Source organism: Furipterus horrens, unplaced genomic scaffold (assembly GCF_987537825.1).
Source record: "Furipterus horrens unplaced genomic scaffold, mFurHor1.1.pri manual_scaffold_1, whole genome shotgun sequence".
NCBI classification, from domain to species: domain Eukaryota; kingdom Metazoa; phylum Chordata; class Mammalia; order Chiroptera; family Furipteridae; genus Furipterus; species Furipterus horrens.
In genome coordinates this window covers 154739862-154766703 of record NW_028327171.1, presented here as the reverse complement: position 1 = coordinate 154766703, position 26842 = coordinate 154739862, and the positions used below count along the sequence as shown (strand labels likewise).

General features: G+C 35.6%; 1 protein-coding gene across 6 annotated transcripts in view; it reads right to left on the bottom strand.

The window, feature by feature from the left end:
* PKP4 (plakophilin 4) overlaps positions 1 to 26842 on the bottom strand; it is a 251341-nt gene that overhangs the window by 44532 nt on the left and 179967 nt on the right. For 5 of the 6 annotated variants that reach the window (XM_090280118.1, XM_090280126.1, XM_090280124.1 and 2 more), the window contains 5 exons: positions 12326 to 12457; positions 12028 to 12218; positions 8786 to 9338; positions 2843 to 3031; positions 1039 to 1259 (listed from right to left, as the gene is read on the bottom strand). In XM_090280118.1, the coding sequence (XP_090136244.1) occupies positions 1039 to 1259; positions 2843 to 3031; positions 8786 to 9338; positions 12028 to 12218; positions 12326 to 12457 (1286 nt within the window). The remainder of the gene's footprint in view (positions 1 to 1038; positions 1260 to 2842; positions 3032 to 8785; positions 9339 to 12027; positions 12219 to 12325; positions 12458 to 26842) is intronic. The other variant, XM_090280122.1, reaches the window with a different exon arrangement.

Sequence of the window (26842 nt, the reverse complement as noted above, 5' to 3'; positions counted from 1 at the left end):
ACCCTGCCTTAGTTCATGTCCCTGGGTAGTGCATGTAAGTTCTTTAGTTTTACCCTTTCCTATACTACTTTTAACATCTCTCTATTTTGTTCCTACCAATTATGTTTCTTGATCCCTTCAGAAATTCCTCTTTTCTCTCCCCCTTCCTCCCCACCCCCAGCGAATAACCCTCCAAATGATCCCCATACCTATGATTCTGTTCCTGTTCTGCTTGTTTAAGTTTTTTTAATTTTATTTTTTAGATTCAGTTGTTGATAATTGTGAGTCTGTTGTCATTTTAATGTTCATAGTTTTGATCTTCTTTTTCTTAAATAAGTCCCTTTAATATTTCATGTAATTATGGCTTGGTGATGATGAGCTCCTTTACTTTTATCTCATCTGGGAAGCACTTTATCTGCCCTTCCACTCTAAACCAAACAAATACTAAATGACTCTTGCTTATCTGAATAAAACATGTTTTCTACATGGCCAAATAAAATTTACAAAAGGAAACGTTTATTATTTGCCAAATATTGTTTTGCTTAGAGATGAGAATTTTTTGTAAATGATTTTCTCTTAAATGGTTGGAAGCTTTTTGAAGGACCAAGTTAATACAAGCACAAAATAGCATTGATCAATATGATTCAAAATGTACGACACTGGTCTCTTCCATTTTAAAACAACCGTACACATTTTCTGAAGTACTCATTTAAGTAGTTAGTAAGAAAAAAGAAAAAAGTGGTAACATGATCCTGTAAAATCTTATGTGATTCAGACTAAGAGGTAAAGTATTTCAATGACGAATGCTGCAGATATTCACACAGACCTGTGCATTCTCCAACCTATTATTAAAGTATTAAAAGAAGGAATCTATCTTCTTTCTTTAAATGAATTATTTAAAATGAAATTAACTTCAATGACCTACATGCTGTAATGCAACTGGAAATATTAAAGATAAGGAGTTACTGATATTATAATATAATAATCTTGGCAACTTGCGTAAAAGTGAGGATGAAGGAACTGATTGACTTCTACATCCTGAACACACACAAACAGTACTTGCCTGGGGTCCTTCTGAATGCTGTCTATTGATGGGGATCTCGTGGTGCCATCATCAGCTGGTGCGGTGTGCTGAAGCCTGTTATAATTGCACTCTTGCACTCGGTATTGTATTGGCCTGTAGGGCTCTGCATAGGTAGCTGTTGTGTTCAGAGCATAATTATTTCTTTGGTATGTAAGGGTGCTTCGTTGGCTGGATGTCCTTTGCAGATTTCCAACACCTATTAGAAAGTCAACATTTTCAAAAAGGTTAGTGTGTTCTCCATGAGATGATACTTATCAAAGTCAAAATGATTTTAATTTCAGGAAGGATTATAGTTTTTAACAATTGTATAACTTGCTTACTTTTAGATTTTACCAATCTAGCTCATTAATGCTAAAAAAACCACTTAAGTTTTGAATATACACTAACAAAAAACTAATATTTTTTAATTAGCAGAAAAGAGCAAAAATAAAACTATAAATCTGATTCATAATAGGTTTTAATATGTTTATTAAGATTCAGTAATAAAACTACAAGAGAAACAAAGGAAAAGAATTAAACTAATATTAGAAATAACAAAATTTTATAATTACATTTTAGCAATAAAAAACAAGATATGTCAAATTTGTAGAAAATTAAAACTATCCAACTTTTAACACTTAGTGTATATAGGCTACTCATTTTGACATACATTTCACTTATAGACCTGTGGATTTTGATAAGTTGGAAAATTCATTTCACAAGCAAGAAGACTGATATATCAAATTCTTCTACAGCTACTCCCTTATTGTATCATGCCAAGTATAAAGGTATGTACACTGTATTTAACACTTCTTTCCTAATTATTGCAGCAGATATTTCTCCAATGATTGTAAACATACTCTTCCTGCAATTAAAGGTTTTAATAACATTATTTCTTAATCCTATTAAAGAAAATAATATATAGAACAGAAGTGAAATATTTCTGCACTAACATCATTAAAAATTGGTACATTCTACTAGACGAAAAATCTTGCAGTGAAATAAATTGTCAGGTTTGACAAAGAACCAATCCAAATACGGTCTTCACCCTCCCTGTGTTCTGGGAGGTATGTCTTCTAGAGTTGGGCTTTCCGAGCTCCTTGGTGTTCATTTGTGGGCATGTTAATAAACCCGAACTATTTTATACTGTGTGTGTGGTTTTTTTTTTTTTTTAAAGAAGGGGCCATTGGAGGTTCTGTGGGCTAGGCTGACCCCACAGTCTGGCAGCTTCCACGGCCATGAGCTGCAGCTCTCGTCTATCAGCCACTACTGTGTGGCATACATGTCAGAGTGGGGTGCAAGGATGTGATGTACTAGCTCCCTAGTTTTACAAATGCTTTTATTGCATTCTGTCCCAGATTGAGTCCATCATAAAGAATATTTATTTCCCATTCTACACTTGAGCATTCAGAGGAAATCCATTACATAAAAAGAAAACATTTAACAAAAAACCAAACAAACACCAAATACACTTGGACTACACTTGCTCAGTCAAAGATAGCCAAATAACTCACATAGGGATTTTCTAAATACACATTCCAGGCAACAAAAAAGACAAATATTCCAATAAAGGCTTTCCTTTGTATATGTGATATGGTTCTAAACCCAAGGGCAGTCAGATTTATAGCTCTACAAACTTATTTGTGAATTCACAGAATACTTACTATAGCTTGAACTAAGGTAAAAGTATATCACCTAAAAAAGGCACAAAATGAACTTCTGTTTTACTGTTAACTGATCTGCTGTCACAGCTGCTTTTCTGACAATCAAATGGGCAATGTAATTTCAGTTGATGCCCACCTGAGCCTGTGCGGTACAATGCTGTCTGAGATCCTTGGAGCTCCACAGTTCCGTGGTTTGGGCTGCGGTACACTGGGCTATAATAGGTCCTCCCCTCATATATAGGAGTGATGTGCAAGTCGGGAGACACAGCTGAACGAAGGTCTTGTCCAAGCTGGCTGTGCTGACTGGCGTAGGAACTCCGTAAGCCTAGAGGCAGCAGAATTACATCATTAAGAAATTAAGAAAACCATGCTGAGGTCAAAAGTTCTAATGAAACTCCTAACCAATAGGACCAAATATTAAATCAAAACATCAAACCTAGTGAGTTTCACAAAGGAAGGATGAGAGATATGAAAAACACACCATATACAGTTTTAGAATAAAATTCTCTTGGCAGTAAAATACATTTTCTAAGAAAAAAATAAGAAGAAATTATTAAATGGTTTGATACTCAAGATACTCTGAAATTCATTCTCCCAACTGTAAGCTATTTTTATTATGGTGACAAAAAGAGAATGTTCTCTTCTACCTACTATTTTTTCATCGTTAAAAACTCATACAAACAATGGTTCATGCCAGTCTCTTTTCCTGCCCTGCAGAACTGCCTTATCCAGACAATCATCTCTTTGGGGACAGGGCCCATCATGTCCCACATCTCTTTAAATCCCAACACCTACATAATAATGCTTAGTAAAGGCTGATTGTCAAGAACTACTTTGAAATATTTCTCTTAATTCATTCATGATTTTTACAGGAAAACATAAAATTTTATGTTACAAAATCTGGAACATTACCAGCAAATTAATAACATTTATTAAGTATTATGAAGTATTATTTTACTATTTAACACTGCACTTTTCATTTTTCCTTAAAAAAAAATTGTTTTTATAGGAACCCACATACCAGATTATTGTTTAACTTCTTTCCAGTGTGAAGAAAAGTACAAAGTTAGTACATGAAGATAAAATCATTTGAAATAGTCTTTCACTCAAATTGCTAACAGCTAATGTTTACACATGGGACTCATGATAAGAAAGTAGATTTCAAACCCAAACATTTTATTAATAAAAGTGAATTAGTATATTCTACATTATGATGCTCAGAAGTTTGTGATTCATCATTATTAGTAAGTAAACTCTGTCACTTGGTAAAAATACCAACTACAGTTATATGAATAAGAGAAAGCACAAACATCTGAAGTCAGTCAACATACATTTGCTTTTTAAAAGATGGCAAATAATTAACAGAGTAACTAATTTAAAAAAGACAGCATCATTCACATCCTGTTATCTCAATTAATCATATCACAACTAAAAGCAAATGGGCCTGCATTGGAGTGATAATTATTTGTTGGTTACTGAGGGGTAGCAAGAAAGTTAATACATAAGGCTTCTAAAATAAATTTATAACCTACCCTGGACAGCAACATGACATGGAAAGAAACTAAATGCAGCAATGTGTATTTTAGCTACTGGCTCCCCACTTGCTAAAATGAAGATCAAAGGTTTAAATAATTTTATAATTGGGGGATTATCCAGACAAGCCCTCTCATTTCAAAACCAAGGAAAACAAGAGCCCCAAAGAAAATGTGATTTATCCCCTATTCTCATCAGGTACTTTTTGGAAGGGCTGAGAGGAAATCCCAGGTCACTGCTGTAACATTGTGCACTCTGCAGTGGACAGGGTTATCCCTCAAGAGTCAATGAGAAGCAGTGGGAGAAAATCTGAACTCGACAGAGCCCTCTGCAAACTTAAAATTAAAGAGTAAGAGAAAGTTTAGCCCAGCAGGGTTCCATGGAAGCCAATGTTATTCTAAAGATGATATTATGATTGTTATTTGAAAGCTCTTACTTTAGGATTTTAGCTTTTTATTCACTGGAAGATTTCTCATTCTTCTTAGTAGAGTATAAGCTCCATTTCTTTATGGAGACTGTGAGTATCATGAACAAAAGTGCAGGTATTGATTTTGTTTTTGGTGACTTAAAGTGAGTAGGTAAATATAGCTAGCCCTTAGTAATCTCATCAATACAAGATTCGAAGGTAACACTCAGTAGTGCCGCAGACACTGTTTTTTTCACTGAGACTAAACATCACTCACCCTTGGGCAGAGACAAGCCAAGCACGATGGTGGCCCTGCCACCCCATGGTGGTGTGAGATATGAACAAAGCATTCTGTACCATTTTCAGAATGTGAGGTGCTCATGGTCCAAGGATATGGCTGGATCCTTCAATGGAATCCATACAACATGAAAACTATGGTAAACAGCTACTATAATTTCATGGGAAAGGTAAGAAAATGAACTTACTCAGACTACTAAAAGTATCCAGTAAATATTTATCTGTTATAAGTACTATTAGTGAGATGAAATTACCATATGTGACAGACTATAATGGGAAATAAAAGAGAATTATAGTGAGACATAGTACTTTCTTGATATTATAAATCTTTATGAGTAATATAGCAGCAACTGTTGACTATTTTTGTTTATGTTCATGCATGAAAAAATGTAAGTCCTATAGATTAATATTTTTAAAAAATACAAAATTATATAGCTGCTACAGATTAAGTCAAGTGATTATATGTAGAAAACCCACTAAATTTACTACTTTTTAAAGAGGAAGACAAGTAATTATGTTCTATTATTATTAGAAATAATTTTTCCAGATGAATTTCCGCAGATTAATTTTTACCTCCCCCTACCAATAATGGAAAACACTGATCTTCCACAGTAATATTTACCTACCCCATAGTTTCTATTTGCAATTCCACAAATACATATTAGTTTACCTATTACAATGATATAATCCCTGTAATTTAAAACCTTTATATTTAAGACATTGGAATTAACATAAATTTATCTTCCAAATATGGATTCTTTGTATTCTTCAACATTTTCTGGACATGCTACGATTATGTTGACATGAATATTTTAGGACAAACTTATCTTTCTGTTGTAGGAATTAATTTATACACATATTATATCATCATTTATGTTACGATCAGCAAATATCCAAGTGTCTGAATCTATTATAAAATCTTTCTTTAGGCTTATTAGGTTATTAATCCTTTGAAATCAAGAACCACAAAAATATAACGACAATACTTTCTGAAGACTATAAAAAGGGAATTCACAAAACAGAATCCACATTCAGTGTAAGCGGGCAGGTAGATGATGGGAAACAGTCTCAAGGAAATCTTTTGCTTCTTCTGAAGACTGTAACATTCTAGGGAAATAATAGTGGTAGGCCAGATACAATCTCACCCCCCTGGAACATGAAATCTAATTTCATCTGCACTGTCAGAGAAGTAGACTTTTAAACCAAAGGGTTAACATGGTGACAGTGTTCATGTGCTCACTTCCTTTCCTGGGTTTCCACTTCACTCTTCACAAACATAGTTACTGTATAGCCATTCTATGCACATACAGGGAGGAACAGAGAAACCCTCACAACTATTTATCCTTTAAGGTTTCATTGGGAGGCAATTTCATAAATGTTTTCCACCTCATGTTGCTGCATACTTTTCAGAGGCATAACAGAGACTATCTAGGCCAAGTACACTTACTTCTCTGATGGCTGAATGAAAAAGAGGTGGTTTTTCCACTAGGAATTTCTTTGAGCTCAACACCAAGTTCAATATTAATTCTTCACGCAAAACTATTCAAATTAGAAAATCTCAAAAAGGCTTTACCTTTTCCAGAGGCCATAAAGAAAGGATATTAATTTTACTACACAAAAATATTAAAATTTCTGTCAATATACCAAAAGCAAAGTTAAAAGACAAACTATAAAATGAGAAAAATACTTGAGAAGTATATTAAAAGAGTAATTAATTTCAAGTATAAAAAGCTTTATAACTTATAAAAATAGACAAAAGACCTAATTTGTGTTTGCAGAAAGGAAATAAAATGGCTGATAAACATGAAATCTTCAACCTTCGGCATAACTCAGTAAAGGCCCTTAACAACAATAAGGTACAGTTTGCCTACTATACTGGCAGAAATAAAACATTCTGACAATATAAAGTACTAGTGACGGTATGGGGAAAACAGGCACTCTCAAACTGTGGGTGGAAATATAAATCTGTGTACCTTCCTGAAGGGCAATTCTATAATATTTCTTTAAGAACAAATACACACCTATTTTAAGCCAGCACTTTTACTTCAAGATGTGGATTCCATAGCTATCTTTGTATCTCGGTGTAAATATGCATGAAGAGCAATATACGAAGATGGGTAAATAGATTTACAGTTATTCGTATGGAAAAAGATACACAGGTTATGATTATCACAATAGCTTTATTAACTCCAAAGACTGTCACACTGCAACTGTAAACCTACTTTTGCCCATACCTATATATTGTAGTGTTGTCTCTAATAGCCAAAAAAGGAAAACAACCTAAATGTCTTTTAATAGAGAAGTGATTAAATAAATTCTAACACATTTATAAAAATGGGGTTCTAGGTATCTATTGAGAGAATGAACTAAAGCTCTCAAACCAATTAAAAAAAGATTCATATTATAAAATCCCATTGGTATAAAAACACAATGTATGCATATCTGTATGTAATATATATACCTAGATATTTAAGCAAACATTCTGGAAGGTAGATAAAGTGGTGAGTGGGATTGGGTAAGAAAAAAGAGGAGCTTGAGATTTCCGCTTCTCATTTCATTGTATACAGGTATCCCCCGTATAATACGGCACTTCTATAACACAGGGAATTGGGGAAACCCCCCGAATAACACGGTTTCACTCTAATATGGTTAGAGAATTGGGGAAAACTCCTGTATAACACAAAATCAGGGAAATCACCATACAATACTGAACATGATAAAAGCTTTTAAAAGCAAAAGATAACTCATTTAAAAATTTTCATTTGAGCGCGTATGTCATAACAGTTTACTCTAAAAAGTGTAAAAAAGGCCTAGACTTAGCTGAACAGTTAGTCATATTTCTTAAATGAAGATCCTTGCACTGAAAGGAGCACAAAGTTTAAGAGAAAACTTTAAAAGTGCTTAGCACCATAGAACGAAATTTATAAAGATCTCTCAGCTAAAAGCAAGCAATCTAAAATAACAGATAATGCTGAATAAAGTTCAGAGGATGAGGTTATCTTGTCAAAAAGAAAACGCATTTGGTTAATGGAGCTTAGTAGTGATGATGAAGAAAACATTACTTAATTCATATTAACATGTAATACTTTTGATGAAAATTGCTTTAATAAAGATATTTCTCTTAATTATAAAAATATAATAGTTTTTTTTTTTTTAAATTTTTGGAATCTAACCCCCCTTTTTGTACTAGTTCTTTGTTTCATATAACATGGATTTGCAAAACACTGCTTTTGTTAGGAAACTAACAACCGTGTTATATGGGGGTTACCTGTATATTACTTTACATTATGTGGGAAACTCCATGAAAATAGCTTGAAGGAAATGGCTATACTATCAGGAACCTGGCCAATTTAACCTAAGTGGCATTTGAAGGTAATTCATAACAGCTTTTTTGTGTTTTTTTCCATTGGGTGCTAAAATCAAAGCAGCTGGTGAGGAAATCCATATTCTAGTCTATACTATAAAAGCATTAAAAATTTTTTAAATCTATTATTTTGATACTATCTTTTAACATAACTTACGTTTTTGAGTATGGGTAGGCCTAGCTGATGAAAAGGCTTTCATTAAAAAAACTAAATAACAAACAACTCAGAGTTCTAACCTCTTCTAAAATGCAAAGAAGTACCTTTATATCCTAATATTGTAAAAAGGGAAAAATGTATTCATTGCAGAAGAGTTCTGATGATATGAATTATGAAGCTTGAAGACAAGTCAGCCTGAAGTCTGAAGTATTGGTTTTGAGAGGAACACATGAGCCCTTTCCAGGTTACCATGCTGTTTCAGCGCAGGTTACAGTAAGAGTTCCTCACTGGACTTTATAAAGTGTTGTCACCTTGTACTCACCTGTCAGGCTGTCTGGCCTAGGTGGAACCATCCTCTCGTAAATGTCATACTGCTGCTGCCCGAATTGTTCCATGTCATGAACAGTCCTTTGCAGTGAAGGTCCCAGATGCTGTGGAACGGCGGTCATTCCTGAGCGTTTGGGAGATGATGACCCCACCTGGCCTTGGGTTGGGGAAGCTACGCGAGTCTGTGCATCCGTCAGGGTCAGCGGGGACCCAACTCTGGTGGTGGTTTGGTACTGAGGGGTTGGTCCGTTGGGATTGGAGGTCTGCCGGGAGGTGATGGACCCAATCCTGCGTACAGCTGCTGGGGAGGCGGGTCTCTGTGCAGAGTACGGAGATGCTGCCCGCTGAGCAGGTAATGTGGTGGAGGAATATACACTGGGGTTTAGTGGTCGGGAGTCGGTCACTGATGGAGAGCCAAATCCACTACCCAGAGAAGTTCTCAGTGACCCCCTTGAAGGAGACACGCCTGTGCTGATAACATAAGAAGGAGACTGTGCTCTAGATGGAACTGAACTAACTCTTCTCATGGCCCGATTGGCTACTGATGGCTGATGAAAGGGGGAAAAAAGAGAATGGGTTTAACCAGCGTTTTATGTCCATTGTCATTGCATTAAAAAAATGCAAGTAGCTCACTACAACATGATTATTTTAGGTATCTAAGTTTCTTTTCATTTTTATGTTTTAGAACTGGATCTTAATATTTCCTTATTGTGTTTTTCTTCTACTTTTTTGGTGGCATACTCCCCACCTTTCCCCCTCAGAATACTAAAATCAACCAGTGAAGAGAAATCTAAAGGTATTTAACATTCTTTTTTCTTTTGTCTTTATATATTTTTAACCCTCTTGCCCATGCATTTTTCACAAAATATAAAATGTTATATTGCAAGTATGAAGTGTCATTGGAGCAAGGTACTTAATTTACACTCTGTGAATCAAAGTTCGGCCAAGGTAATGCATTTCTGTATAAAAAATTTTTTTTTTGAACACATCAATCTAATGTAGCTAGAGGAGCATCTACAACTGTTTAGTCTTTGTGGATTAGCTTCATTAACAAAAGGAATGTGTTTTTTCAATGCAGAATAAATGAAGGTTTAGATGGAACCTGGGGTCCAACCCTCTCATCTCTGAATTTACTCTCAAGGGACAGCTTGTTTGCACAGGTGCTATAACCAAATCTGTGTCTTCTTTTAGCTCTAGTGTGGCTTCTAGTGATTTCAGTCATTTCATTCTACCTCCTTTCATATCTAAGCTCTTATTTTTAGCTCATGATTTAAAGGTACCCCCAAAATCTATTCCCACAGGAGGAATGTCAAAGTCTCTGATGGGTTCTTGGCCTAGCCAGCTGGAAAAGACCAGAATGAGAAATGAAAAACATTTCTGCCAAGGCTGGTCCTTTTGTGAATCTGTAGATTCCTGCAAACATTGAGGCTCAGGTCCCTTTCTCAATGCAGTACGACAATGAAGAATACTGGCTGGACTGGCGAACTGGCCGAAAGGGGACAGGCATGGGAAACAGACATTAGGGCACTGGGTTACTAGCCCAAGACCAGGCTGCTCTGTATCTCCTCAGTGACCGTTGGAATACAGCTGCCATCAACCTCTGTGACTTCTAGTTGGGGCAATAAGGAAGAAAACAGGGATAAGAAAAGGACTTTGTACACTACTAGATGTCATAAGAGAAAGCATGCTTAGTCTCCAGGCTGGCTGAAACACCTGCTCTGAGACCTCAGGTGTGCTTAAACTCAATTCTGGAAAGGCAATAGCTGTGGAGAGTGGAGGATCTGAGGAGGGAAGAGAATTGTAAATAAGCAACAAGGCAAGAAAGAGGGGGTTTAAAAATTAGTAGATAGTTGGAAAATTAAAATCTGTGCATGGGGTTTATACTTGGCCTTGATAGCTAGAAAATGTATTTTCCAGACTATATATAAATTAAGTTTTAGAGACCCTCCTCCCACTGAACTTAATTCCTCAGCTCTAGGAACAAAATCAACTTACTGTAAAAAAAAAAAAAAGCAACGACCACTTTTAGAGGAAAAAAGAGACAATTTCTGTAGTTACGATAATTATTATTCAAAAGTGTTACTTCAGACCTGCCGACATAGAAATTCTCCTAAGCAGATGAACTCCTATAAGCACTTAGTCCGAAGTGTCTCAATCTTTTCCATTAAAGCATTCCTAACAGCAAAGGAAAAATGTATAATCTGAGGACTGGGGTGTAGCTTGAAGCAGACTGCTACAGACAGACACAAGATTTCCTGTTTTAGCTTAAAATGTGATGTACTATATTTGTGTTTAATATATAAATGTTTCTCATTACTTACAAATTTCCCTAAATTGTTGAGCCAAAGTTGTACTGTTTCTCCTTTGGCACTTGGAACCCTGGCCAACTGCTATGGTACCTTCAGGGCTTCCTGTATTGCATTATGGGAGGACTAGTGTTCGCCTAACTTCTTTGATTATCTTGTTATTTTTCAGCTCTAGAAAAATCACTAAGGAACTTGGACAGATAGTTATCCTCATTGATTACTGATACTCAGGACTCCTACTGCTTCTAATAATTGTGGAATATGCTGGCAGACTGATGTGCATACAGTGGCAATGATTCAGGAGTTAAGAAGTTTTTATAAATATGTATGTAATATTATTTTTTTGATTATCAAGTTAGAAAACCCTAACTTAACAGAATGGTTATGCTTTTATATAATGACTTTCTATAGGCAGGAATATCTATATTCTAGCAAAGGAAGGAAAGGTGTTTTCAGGGAACAATTCCAATAAAGGCAAAAATTTTGGTTAGGATAGGCCATTCCCCTTTCAAGAAGGTGTGGAAATAGTGCTCTGCCCTCTAGGACTCCATAGCATATTTTAGCTCTAGTATTTTTAGGAACTCATAACTCCTGAGGGACTACATTTCACCCAGTTCTCTCTCAATCTCGCTGGACTTCTCCCCTCATGCCAAACTTGTTGCTTTCAAAAGAATTACTCTCGGTGTCTGGAACTTACCAGAATTCATTAATGGGAGTTAATGAAAAGAAATGAATATATAGGTTTCATGGCTAAAAATTCTTAACACCATAGACTTGCACAATGTAAAGTAAGTTCACTACTTTATCCATTCTATAAATTCAAAATTGTACATATTGGCTTTATTAAAAAAAATAAAACAAAACAAAACTTACAACAGATATTCAATTAGGAGGGTATTTCTTTACAAGGATCTTGATGTGTTTGGTTTACCTGGCCCAGTGTTTGTCCTTCAGCTCTTGAATTCCTCACCAAATGGTTATTAGTTGATCCTATGAATGAATGCTGTGGTCTATTATCTGTCTTACTCAAGTTCTGGCTGTTGTGGAAACTTCCAGTTTCCTGGTATCCACTGTCAGAATAAGAATTCATTTGTGTTGAACTTCTTGAGTTACCCAATGATCCTAGAGGAATGAAACCAGCAGAAAATATCTTTATTTTACACTTCTGCTCATTAAAAATAATAAAATATTAAAAGAAAATCTAATACTTAAAAGATAATATAACAGACCCTCACTTTCATGGAGAGATGTCTGTTCTGGTGAATAGAGGGTTCCTTGTTCTGGCTCTGTCCTGATGAGATAGTTGTTGGGATGGACAGTGTCAGAAATTCTAGATTTATTTACACCAGTATTTGGCACATCTGTAAGAAGATAAGTTTAATTAGCTAAATCTAAGGACAATATTACATAAAAACTTGCTAAAAAGGTTCAGTTATTTATCAGTAACATATTATAACCTTTGTGTTAATAGAAGACTATTTCACCTTAAATTGTACAATCATTTTTGACTCTTTTCTATATGAAAGTGTTCCATGTTCTCAGTTTATTAACATATTTTGCTTAACTCTATGAATGTTGTTCATGAAATTAATTTATACAAACTAATTTAAAATTAAATTAAATCAAAATCTGCAAACTCACCTCTCAGGTGACTTCTTCCAAGAGGGTTATCACTCTGAGAATGGTGGCTAAGTATTTAAAAAGATCCCCCTATACCTCAAACTTCTGAATTGAAAACTTGCATGGTGTTCATATTACTGATTGGCTATAAAACCTTTGAAAATAGGGTTAGCTTTTTATGGCATATTTCATATAGAAAAAAATCAAAGAAACTCTGTATAGTTTTCAAAATTACAAAAATGGAAACTACTTCAGAGTTGCAAACAAAGGAAACTAATTTCTTACTCATTTATTTATTTTTCTTTTAGTCTTTTTCCAAATGAACAGACAAATCTAACCTCACCATTGTCTCTTCTAGCCAAATCTGTTTCTCCCATTATCTTTTGTTGTCAACTGTACCACTCTGCCATATTGAACTTAAAAACAAAACAATTTATCTCCTTTCCCCCTATTCCAACTTGTTTTTATGTTGTAAATTTAGGTAATGTAGATTATACTGCCTTTTCCTAATTTCATTCAAATATGTCCTCTTTTCTCTGGTATCTTCAAAATATATTTGCCCATGTTGTGATTATCTTCATAAGTCTTTCTTTCCTCAAATTTAATCCCCATGTTTTTAAATTTTTCAGAAATGCTGCTTCGCTTTCACTTCAAAGATTTAAATTAAGTCTGTATCACATTCTGAGTTCAATACAGAATCCTACTGATTTCAATGTCTTCATTTCTCTTTTCTTTATAACTTTTTTTTCTTTAAACTATTAAGGCACTAGGAATGCAATGAGAAAAGACAGGGCTTGTGTGTGTGCGCTTGCATGTGAGGCAGGGAAGAGGAAGGACAGGAAATGGATGACTAACAATATCTGGAGGAAAGGAGCGTAGGAAAAATTTCCTAAAGGAACTAAGTGCTAAGCAGTATGCGCGTATCACAGGAGGCCAGCTTGCCTTTTCTTTATTGCATTTATAACTGCCCACCTCCACTAGAATATAAGCTCAATGTGGGCAGGAGCTTTGGTTTGTACACTGTTGTTTCTGCAGAGCTCAGGGTAAGTGGATGACACTCAGCAGGTGCCCAGTAAATATTTGTTGAACAAATTCCCAGTAAGACTAGCAGCTTCTCTGAGTGCTGATTCATGCTTGACATTGTGCTGTGGCTTTACTTACTGTGTTCAATGAAGTTTGTCTCTGTGAAGGGAAGTACAACTTTATGGCATTACCGATCAAGCTAGTTTGGAAAGTGAATACAAGCTTTCTGAGAAAATGTGGAAATCCCCCGCCATTCTAACCCTTCAACTTGATGTCAAATTATCTAAGGTTTTGTTTCCTAGCCTCCAGACAGACCCACTGACATTCTTAATAGAGGTTTTTAACAACCTATCTCCTGATTTGTCGTTTGACAGCTGTATCAGTTCTGAATTCTTAAGTTTCGAGTTTCAGTAAACATCAGATTGTATGTGGTTTCCCTTGTACATATTGAAACATGACATAAGTATCTATCAGGCTGATAGAGTGATTGCTTCATTTGTAAGTCTTCTATCATGAGATTCCAGACTTCTAAACATTCTTCTACAGTTGTCCCAGTCCCCATCCCCCAACTGCTCTCCCCTGCCCACCCTGCCACACTCCCATAGTCAATCCCCACCCTGTTGTCCGTGTCTATGGGCCATTTATACATGTTTCTTGACTAAACCCTTCTCCTTCTTTCCCCCTTTCTCTCTCTCCCCCTCCTTTCTTGTCACTGTCAGTCTGTTCCTTGTTTCCATGCCTGTGGGTCTATTTTGTTCATTGGGTTCCTGTTATAGGTGAGATCATATAGTATTTGTGTTTTGCCATCTAGCTTATTTCACTTAGCATAATACTCTCCAGTTCCATTCATGCTGTTGCGAAAGGTAGTTCTTTCTTTCTACTGCATAGTATTCCATTTGTAATTGCACCAGCTATTTGACCCACTTATTTACTGATGGGCACTTAGGCTGTTTCTAGCACTTGGCTATCGCAAATAACACTGCTATGAAGATAGGGGTGCACAGGTTCTTTTGAATCGGTGTTTCAGGATTCTTAGGGTATAATCCCAGCAGTGGAATTGTTGGATCAAAAGGCAGTTCCATTTTCAGTTTTTTGAAGAAATTCAATACTGTTTTCCACAGTGGCTGCACCAGTCTGCATTCCCACCAACAGTGCACTATTGAAGGAGTTTTATTAAAGATTATGTAAAACACTTATTTGTTAGGCTAGAAGATTTTTACATGGAATTGGAATGTCTGGGGATAGCTACACAAGAGAGGGCCTGAAATCAGAACTATGCAGTTCACCTTTATTTCTTCCAGGAATGTGACTCTGGAAAATCAAATATGAAACTGCAACAAACTATGGATAGGGAAGTACCACTGTGGTAGTTTTAAGAATTCTCAAACATGGAAAAAATGTACTGTATTTTTAAAAGACAATGATGTTTAGTCAGTTCTTAGCTTCAGGTTTAGTACAAGATTAAACCTGGGACACCCATACATCAGAGCTTTTGGCTTGGGAACACTAGGTGGCATGCAGTGTCAGGATCTGAAAAATTATCACCATGGAAACCAGAAACCATTAGAGTGTGTGCATGCCTCCATCTTTTATTTTTAAACTACTGGGAGCTATTATTTAAATACAGGAAGAGAAAGAGGCACCCTAAAAATCAGCAATTGTGTCTCTTCATCCAATGAAACATTTTCTCAAAAACCATTTGACAATTGTGCTCATTTGAACTCTTCTTTAAGAGAAGCTATTTAAAGTAATCACAAACAGAAAGCACAAACTGTGACAGACATGACTCTATGCTGGTTATCTTAATAAAACTTAAAATAATTAGTACTGCAAAAAATACAGAAAACAAACAAACACACACAAATTATTCCCAAAGTAATATAACCATGTGCCCTTTGAATGTTAGTACCTGCTTCTTGCATTTTTAAATGCAATGCCTCAGTAAATATAGAAAAAGACATTGAGATGGTTAATGACACTAAATAACTGAATTCCCATGTCCTCTAAATCCAATTTGAAGATTTAAATAGCTGGGTTTACAAAACAGGCATAGATTTCGTGCTTTACTTATGAATAAATATACAAGTTTTAAAAAGTTGATATAAAATATTAAACAGCCAAATTCTATACTATGAATTAGGTCATTTTTCTACTTGTATAGTGGAGCCTAACGATAATGTGTATCTGCAAAGACAAAAAGATACTGAAGTCTCTTGTGTATCATTAAAATTAAGTTAAATTTTTTTCAAAATAGTTTTACTATTATTTACTCTTTCTTTGAAAACTTGTAATTCACAAATTCTATACACACATAAATGTATGTACACCTGGTCACCATACCTTAGATAAACAGAAGACTTATTTCCTAATTAATGAATAAAGTGCTCCTTGTTGCAGTATGGCAAGACTCAGTTATTAATGATGCATTATTTATGCAATTTTACTTTAAAATAAATGTCCTTTAAAAGCATCTGCTGTATGGAATGGAAGAAGACACTAGTCAAATTTACTAGAGAGACCACAGCTAGAGTAGTGTTCATCACTTCATGATCAATGCTGTAAGCTATAATTAAATAGCTGGCATGCTATAATATAGCACAATCAGAACTTGAAATGGAGAGATAATTTTATGAGTAAAAATGACAAACAGAATATGAATGCTACTTCTTTAATCTGTGTACTAAAGAACATGTGCTCCTTTTTTAAGAAAATCACAAACATGTTTTCTGGAACACCAGAAATATACTATGGGGCATTTTCAAACATCAAATTAACGTTTTCCAAGAAAACGCATGTCTAAAAATATAGAACTTGAACAAGCTTCAAGGTAGAATGAAATACTCTCCATCTGTGTTTAAGGCTGGAAGATTATTGGAAGCACAGCTCCTCTGCCTGTTACATTTCATCTGATTGCACCAATATTTTAAAAAAAGAGGCAATTAGGAGAAGTAGATGGTTGCAGCTAAAAAAAATATTAGTGGGCAAGGAACATGAACGTTGCAGGGCTACAAATATCTGGTATCTTCTTCCCAAATACATAGACCAAGTCTGAATAAAAATATGATCAGTAAAAAGTCTAAAGCCTCTCTAAAGAACTTCAAATTATTAAAATGCCTTTGCTCTATTAATTTGTGTCCTATTGTTCATGCTATGTAAAATGATAGAGGCCTATACTGTGTGTAGAATCACCATGGAAACAGGAACCTAGAGATCTCTAAGGAGCGTTGTAGTATATACAGCCCTGTACCTCATCTTTTCACAGTCCAGACACGTAACCTTATGCAATGCAAGATTCTCATTGTTTGTGCCTGCCCTGAATTGTTACGGTGTTTAGGGATTTGCCCTTACATAAAAGATAGTAGTGTGAGTTTTGGGAGGACTTTTGGGATGGTAATAGCATGCAATAGTAAGGCAAACTGATAGTCTTCTTCATAGTTAAGGAAACTGAGTAGGTCACATATATTCCAATTTTGGCTTCTTCCAATTTTGGCCTAAGAGTTTAAGCTATAATACTCAGAGGGGTAATATTTTGTGAAAAATATGAGCAAAAATTTTTGTCTTATAGGGACTCAACTTCCTGTTTGGCCATGGGACTCTCACTTCCTGTAGGACCATAGGCTCAGGAAGAAGTGTACTTTCCACAGAGCTGTGGAAATATTGCAGTGCTTTCTATGGCTAAGAAGCATAAAGCTGTGTGCCAAATTATGAGAGGAGACCTGGAAGATGACTCTGAACAAAACTCCTCTTCAGTAACTCCTCTGATGTACAAGACTCAGGTAACCTACAGCACATACTTATTTCTGGAGGGAATGAGATCATTGGAAAAATACTGTTTCAGAGTGAAAATGTAAGTAGGGTGATGGAAACATAAAGCATAAAAATATTATTTGGTCTACAGAAGATATAGATGGATGTTGACAGATAGTTTAAGAATATTATAGATAATTGGAGATTGTTGGCTCAAATATAAACTACTATAAACATTTGATATCCTTGAAATGCTGGGTTTTAATGGAAGCAAAGACGAGAACAGGCAGAAGGCCATTTTTCCTGAAATGATTCCTAGTTGGTTCTCTTGAGTATATCTATGTTCTTGGGTTATACATATGTTTATACTATCTTTTAAATATTAACACCATTAATGGCTCTAAAATTTTTACTCATGGAGAACATGTTATGTAAAAAACCTAGGAAAATAGAAACCATTAATGAAGTATATTTTAGTTCACTTGAAACCTTGCTTTAAACATCAATTAGTCTGCCTTGAAATCCACTGTAAAAGCTCATCTATCTAAATTCAATTTCATAGTTTAAGCAAACTTTGTATCTATAAAAACTGGTGTATTTTATTTGATTTCTAACAATGACAAATCTGAGAAGTATTTTAGTTGTATATATTACCACAAAGATCTCCTAGTGTTAAGTATTTTAAAATTCCTGAATTCTATCAAGGGATACAAAATGATTAAAAATAACTTTTTGGAAAAAATACTAATTTTCACAAAAGCTCATGTTGAATTTTTATTAAGTATTTTTAGTCTGGATACTAATTAAAATATAGGTATACACATATTTTAAATAATTTATACTCTGTATCTATATGAGGAAAACTTACAAAAAAAGAAAAAAAAAACCCAAGGCATTTAAAAGTCGTGGTCTATGAAAAATAAGTGCTCAAAAAACACTCTAAAATATTTTTTCAAAGATATGTTTTATTCCTTTTAGGAAAAGTATGTTTCTAATTATAGGCACGGGGATATCTGACAGTGGGAGATACAAGACAGATTCCTTCTGTTAAAGAAATTAAAACCTTTTAAGAAATTGCATACATATTTACCATAGAAAGAAATGGAAGGTCTTCTGAAACTAGATTTCTCTATAATTTTCTACTGAATTATCTATTTTGGTAAAGATTATTGAGTCTAAAGCTAAATGCAGACTAACTCTGGCATAATAAAATGTGGAGTTATAGACTGTAGCCTTTCTGATATTCCCCAAAGCAACAACAGTAAACTGAGGAAATGTGGCTCTGTGTGTTGAGATGTGATAATGGGAAAAGGGGAGCCTTCTGACTTGACAATTTGTTTTATTTTAGATAGTTAATAGAATATTTCTTCATATATCACTAAAAGCATGAGAAATTTTAAATATTTGACGTTTGTATCAAACATAAAATGTTAAAGGCTAAAACTAGATATTTGATTTTTATAAAGAACTAACTACGTTTTTGGGGGTGTGTTGGCATATCATATATAAATGGCTTAGAACATTCACATACACGTTTGCTAAAGCAAAATGCTAGTATTCTTATTTGGTGGCTGCCACCTATGCACACAAACATAGTGATAAATATAGTGTTCTAAACTACCAGAAAGGCTGATGCCCAGCATACTGCAGATAATTTTGTTCTGCAAAGATTCATTTAACAAAAGCTCAACTATGTGGAAATACAAATTAAATAACACCCACTAGCTGGGAAACTTGTGTCATTTATCACATAGCTGGTCTCATTTTATGTTAGGGCTAAATTTCAGAGTATAGTTTGCTGGCTTTAACACATATCCCTCTGGTGTACTCTTTTAACCCCAATATCTTGAACCCTTCATGTAAAGAGTTTATATTTAAATTTTTTAAAAAATTAAAGTTTTTAAACATGTATAAGTACAGAAAAAGCAAAATTAACTCTTCCCCCAGACTGAATGATTACAATATTATGCCACACTTTTTATGTTTCATTTATCTTTTTCTCTTCTGTTACAGAATTTTAAAAGAGTGTCCACATCGGATCATTTAAACTAAATACTTCTATATGTAGCTCTATAAAATATGCACTTCACAAAACTATAATTATTCCATAATGCTATATAATAAGTTCATTCCAAATTTTCTTGATGTTTCAGCTGATGTTTAGTTGGCTTATACTCGTCAGGCTGACATGAGGTGCAATGACTGTGTTTGAATGTGATTGTTACGTAAGGGAATAACGATTCCCTTATTTTCATTTTCTTGGTTCACTTAAGGCCATAATAATAAACTCACACAGTGTGCTCCATATTCTGAATTTGTGTGATAGGTTTCTCATGGTGGCATTTATATATCCTCTAACTGTAATGTTTCTTGTAAGCAGAACGCTCTCAGGTCAAACTTTTGTAGTTGGATACTTTATGGGTGATGCTGTGTACTCCACATCATGTCATATCATAACTTTTACAGCTGTTAAGATTAATCAGCCAATTCAAGTGCTGGCAGTTCGATCTTTCTCTTTCTAGGTTTACAACCAACCTGTCTCCTGAAGCAATGGTTCTCAGCTTTGTTGCACACTGCAGTCACCTAGGCCAGGGCTGAGAAACTGCTGCTGACTGAGTTCCATGCCCAGATAGCCCAATTTTAAAAGCTCCCAAGATGATTCTAATGTGCAGCTAGGCATGGAAATACAGAGGTTTTTGCATACATTGACAATCTTTGCTTGAATTAATTATTTCAATAGGGGATGCAAATTAGTGATTTTTTCTAATTTTACTGTTCTTTCTACATTTATCAGTAGGAATTCTTTTGGCATATTTTAGAAATCTTCATACAGCTAGTAATGACTGGCATTATTTGGTTATCCTGAAGTACAACCTCTATATGATAGGCAGGATAAACTGTTAATTCTTCTCTTTAATTACCAGTAATTAAATTAATTTAAATGTCAGTAAGGCAATGGGGCTCCGACAGCAGAGTGGAGTCATCTGCCAATCTGTAAAGACTATTGGTGTTTGGTTCAGGTCTCAGACTTTTGAATTATGTAGGGGAGGCCTGGGCATCAAAATTTAACAGCTCTACAGGCAATTCTAATGTGCAGCAAAATTTGGGAACCTCTGGAGATGTTTGTACCCAAATTACCTCCACTGGTGATAAAAAGTTTGTTTTCTGAACAGGTGTGAGATGGTATCTCATCATCAATAAATCAACAAACAAGTGCTGGTGAGGATGTAGAGAAAGGGGAACGTTTTTGTACTGTTGGTGGGAATGCAGACTGGTGCAGCCACTGTAGAAAAGCAGTATGGAGTTACCTGAAAAAATTAAAAATGGATTTGTCTTTTGACCCAGCAACCCCACTTCTGGGAATATATCTGAAGGAACCTAAAACACTAATTCAAAAGAACATGAGCACCCCTATGTTCATTGCAGTATTATTTACAATTGCCAAGATATGGAAGCAGCCCAAGTGTCCATCAGTAGATGAGTGGATAAAAGAACTATGGGACATTTACACAATGGAATACTACTTGGCCATAAAAAAGAAGAAAATTTCCCTTTGCCACAGTATGGATGGACCTGGAGAACATTATACTAAGTGAAGTAATCCAGTCAGAGAAAGACAAACACGATATGACTTCACTCATATGTGGAATCTAATGAGCAAACTGAACTAACAAGGAAAACCGGGACAGACTCATAGATGGAGAGCAGGATGGCACCTGGGGGTGGGGAGATTGAGCAAAAAGGAAAACGGACTCATAGACATGGACAGCAGTGTGGTGGTTCCTGGAAGAGTTGGGTATAAGGGGACTAAATGGTAACAAAAATATACAATAAAGATAAAAAAAAAACAAAAAACCCTGTTTTTTTGCTTGTTTTGGAAGTGGCTGTTGCATTTTTTTTTTTTTTTTTAACAGAAAATGTATCTGATCATTTTGAGACAGATATAAAGAGAAAAGAGCGAAACTGACAGGACACATGAATATTTTATTAAACTCCAAGATTAGGTTGATTTCTAATTTTCTTTTTTTTTTTCAGATTTAATGTGTTTTATTGATTAAAATATTACATTTGTGCCAATTTCCCTTCCCTCTGCTCCCCTCCACCCGGTGGCACCCCTCCCTCCAGTTGTCCCCCCCCTTTTAGATTATGTCCATTAGTTGTGCATACAGTTCCTCCCAACCTCTCTCCGTCTATTTCATTCCCTCCTACCTTGATCCCCAATTCCTATATCATCTCCCTCCCTTTCCCCATTCCCCCTCCCTGTTGACCTCCCCCCAATATGCTTCCCGTACCCACAGTTCCTTTTCCACTCTCGTTGCCTATTTAGTTTGCCTTTGTTTCATCTCCCTAGCTTCTGTTTTTTTAAACCAGTCCCTTTAACATCTCATATAACAGTGGTTTGGATCTAATGAACTCTTTCAGTTTTATTTTGTCCTGGAAACACTTTCTCTGTCCTTCTATTCTGAATGACAATTTCGCTGGATAGAGTATTTGTGGTTGTAGGTTTTGGATTTTCATTACTTTGAATATTTCTTGCCAGTCCCTTCTTGCCTGTAGGGTCTCCCTTGAGAAGTCAGCTGATAGTCTAATTGGGACCCCTTTGTACATAATTCTTTTCTTCTCTCTTGCTGCTTTTAAGATTCTCTCTTTATCTTTAATTTTTGACATTTTGATTATAATGTGTCTTGGAGTGGTTCTCCCTGGGTCCAGTCTCTTGGGAACTCTCCTTGCTTCCTGGACCTGCAAGTCTATTCCCTTCCCCAAGTCTGGGAAGTTCTCCTTTATTATATTTTCACTCAATTTTTCAAGTTCTAGTTCATCTTCCTCATTCTCTGGCAAACCAATGATTCTTATGTTGGGTCTTTTATAGCTGTCCCAGAGGTTTCTGATCCTCTCATTGTTGCTTCCCATTTCCTCTCGCTGCATTGGTTGACTGCTTGTTCCTTCTCCATATTCCAGTTTGTTGAAATGAACTCTGGATTTTTTCTCACCTTCTATCTCGTATGCGGTTTTGTTCCTTTCGTTATGAAATTTTTTCGCTTCTTTCTTATCTTTTTCCTGCTCTTTTGTGAATTCTGTAAGCCACCTGATAACAATGGCCCAGAACTGAGCCTCTGACAGGTTTCTTATCTGTTCATCTGTCAGGTTCTCTATCTGCTGCCTGGTGAGTTGTGTCACCGGGATCTCTATAGTTGTCTGCCTCATTTTGACAGATGCGTTTTGTTTTCTTGGGCCGGCTGTCCGGGGCAGTGCCTGTGTACTCGTAATGACCCAGCGACCGGCGCCGTTTGGCGTCACAAATCAGCGACCGGCGCCTGCCTGTCCGCGACCTATTTCGCAGCCCTGTGGTGCTTTCTTTGGGGGCGGGGGTCCAAGATGAATTCACACAGTTATTCAGCTAGGAGACCGGGTTCCGTCCTCCCGACCCCTGGGCCTCACTGTTCAAGGCGATGCGGCGGCCGCTCTCCCCAGCGCTGGGGTCGCGCACTGCCAGGGGCTTGACTGCCGCCAGGATTCCTCGCCGCTCCGGGTGCGACCGCAAACAGCACTGCCCTCTTTAACTCTTACCTGCCCAAATGGCACCGCTGGTTTATAACTTCATATGTTGGACTTCCGTGTAGTTTTATTTTCTGGAATTTCTAGTTATCCTTTGTTTTGAAGTAGTTGTATTCCTCTCTAGTTGTAGAGGGAGACCTAGCGTGTCCGTCTAAGCCTCCATCTTGGCCGGAAGTCCCTGATTTCTAATTTTCATAAGAACCAATCAAATAACAGAATTATCACTGGTAATGCTGAAGTCTCCATGCAATGATCTGATTTAATAAGTATTTAATAATTATTTCTTTAATTTTACCATTTAGTTTGTTGATAAAATTTATAAGAAAATTTGAAACAAATGTTTTTAAAAGCCTAATAATTTATTAAAATTTTAAATATTTATTAAGATTTACCCTCCTATACCCTTGTAACATAGTACGCATAGATAGGTATGGGCTGGGATATATATATTTGTGGGAATCCATTTGGACTCCAAGAGAGTGGCATGATGATCATTTTAAACTGAAAACATCTGAGATACAACAGATGCCTTCCTGGAGCTTCCCTTATTTTTTTTCTTTTTAAATTTTATTTTTCAATTACAGGTTACATTCAATACCATTCTGTATCAATGGCTAAAGTTAGGGGCTAATGTAATAAGGGAGGAAGGGGGAGAAAAGGAGTCCATGGGAAGAACAAACAGGTTTCTAGGGAACACAGGAGATAAGCAAGCCTGTGATAGTGTTTGTTTATTGTGGTCTTTTCTATTGTTTTTCTTTCTTTTTTCATGTGGTAAAACTCCTCTAGAGTGAGTCCGTGGCAGACTCACTCTCAGCATGTGGGGCAATGGCCGCTGGATGGGGAGATATAGGAATGAAGGAGATTTTTACCTTTTACTCCAAATGTTTCTAGACTTGTTATACTTATTTTTTAAAAATAAGAAGCATGCCTTACTTTTGTAACAAAACATTAAAAAGTTAAGACACCCTTTAGAATGGTGATCAGGAAGCTACCTCACTGCGATTGTGGTAAGAAGGCTATCACAACTATGTGACTAAAAAGGCCTAAATATATGGGAGGATAAACTTGGACTCTAAGGATAATTTTAACAGAAGTTTGTATTTCTCCTGATATTTAGAGGAGAAACAGTAAGGAATATATAATAAAGTTTTGTCATCTGTACAATTTATAGCTACAATAAAAAAATCCAAAATCGTCAATAAAATAAGTCCTTTATACATAATTGCTAATCTAATAGTCTATTTATAAATATGTGTAATATAACTTCCTCCTGTAGCTATTTTATAAATTCAGTACATTTCTACTAAGGCATAAAGTGTTCTCATTTAAGTTGGAGTTTTATGATGTGTTGATGCTTTTTTGTGTTATAAACTACTTGTTCCAGATGAAGAAAAAAAAGACAAATAAATTGACTTAGTGCTAGTCTCTCATTTATCATTTATGTTAATTATCATTATTATTTTTAAAATCTACCAGTGGAAAGCCCTGGCTGCTGTGGCTCAGTGGATTGAGCATTGGCCTGAGAACCAAGTGTCACTGGTTCGATTCCCAGTCAGGGCACATGCCTAGGTTGCATGTCAGGTCCCCAGTCGGGGGTGCGTGAGAGGCAACCACACATTGATGTTTCTCTCCCTCTACCAGTGGAACAAACTTGTGTCCACATTTTAGAAACAAAATTTAAATACATAAATAACATACACAACCTAATCCCTATATAATACTACTATATATTAACTACTATCAGTATGTATCACAAAATTATGATTTAAATGGACTGTATGTTAAAATTATGGTACTTCAATACATATTCTACGATAAACAAATGTGGCACTGTGAAATTAAATAATCTTATCAGTTTAAAACTGCCATTTCACCACAATCTTTTCATCTTCCTTCCCTTTCATATTTATTGTCAAACATCAAATATCCTAACTGCATGTAATTGTTAAAATTTTCTCTCCTATGCACTGCATATTGTAAAAGACCCAACTAAGTCTATTGATTCTTTAATGCCTTTTGGGTCAACCAGAAATTTGCCCATTTTTATGCTCTTGTGTCCTTTGATAACTCATTGCTTTATTAGGTATCGTCATCTTTTGATCTCTTCAATTTCTTACCTATGAGTAGTAATTCCCAATCACTTAAGTTATATTAATTTCTGTTCCTGCAACTATTTCCTGAATACTCTCTTCAACTGAAAGCGATCCTGACTCTCTGGCAGAGGGGAACAGAGAGTGCCCAGCTCTGCAGGCTGCTCCTCCTCCTAATCTACAAGTAAGGGGAGAGAGGGAGAGGGGCTGATGCCACACCCCTCCCCTCATTTTATATATAAGCTGGCAAACCACCTGAACTCTAGTAATATCCCCCCCTGGACAGAAATACTGTAAAATTGTGATTTGTGGCAAAATTCACTTTACAGGAGGATTTAAGCAACAACCAATGATAACTTTGACAATAGGATTCAATTTATGGCTTCAACAGTTTCTTCCTGGTGGGTAGCAGTATGTGTGGTTATTTTTAACTGAATTGGTGTGCTTTTTCTTAAAGAGAGGAAAGTCCAAGGCTTTTTCTTTAAAAGATATTCTGCATAATGTTTTCCATCATGAAGATGTATAATTACATATGCATATATCTGCATTCTAATTTTCCTCAAGACTTATTATTAAAATATGTATTTTCTGTGATTTTGGTGTTTATTTTTCTTTTTACTATATGTCTTCTTAGAAGTTACCTCAAACTTTGGTGGAACATAAGAGATTGAACAAATACATAAATTGTTAAGAGATATAAAGACATGAACATGGAAGAATGACATTAATAAAAGAGGGAAAAGAAAGGAACACTGACACAATATCTCCTCTTCACCCCCTTTTAGCGGAATATATATAAAAAACACAAAAATGCAAGTTTATAAAACAATGCAAGGCGAAGGAGAAGACAAACCCAAACCAAAAAATGACAAGTTTTCTTCTTCATAAAAGACAAAAGGATGTGCATTTATGTTTTTACAGAGCAATGCTGATAAGCTAGAAAATTCAGAATAATGAAGAGAGAAGGCCACAGGAAGGCAAGGTAACAATACAGTATAAATGGGTCAAAGCAACTTTATTACTTCTAGTGAAGCTTCTCCTTAAATCTCCTTCCCAATCAGCCTGGGGAAATAAAATATTTTGTAAAATGAACAGATCTTCCCCACAATTTGGGAAATTATCTCTTTAAGCATCCAAACTTAAAAAGCTTTTGCTTTTTAACTTTCAAACAGCTTCCTATCTATCCCTAGTACAGGTTAAAAACCAACCAACCAACCAACCAACCAACCAACCAACCAACCAACCAACCAACCGACCAACCAACCAGAAGAAACAAGCAATCTGATTCTGTTGAACTGAATCAGGAAGAAATGAAAAGCTTTTCTGCTTAGGGCACCCTGAGCTCTTAAGAAATCACTCTGTTGGAAGTTAGCTATTTAAAAACAAAATTCAGCAGCTGGTTTGAGATTCTGGCATTTCAACAGAATGTAACATCCTGAAAATACCTGAGTAGGTAGGAAGCTCTCCCAGGTAGTGAGTGATCAAACCACTGCCCTGCTAACAATTCACCTTACTGCTGACAAGCTTTAAAGTGCTAAGCTTTTCAAGTCAAACTTGTAACAAAAAAGGTAGAAAAACTGTTTGCATAAATGTACAAAATACTAAAGAAAAGTAAAGAACAACACCAGATCTTCAATCCTAAGTCCTTTTGTGTAATCTTTTCTTATTTAGGAAACCAAGAAAACTGAATAAAGATGTTTCTTTTGTCGA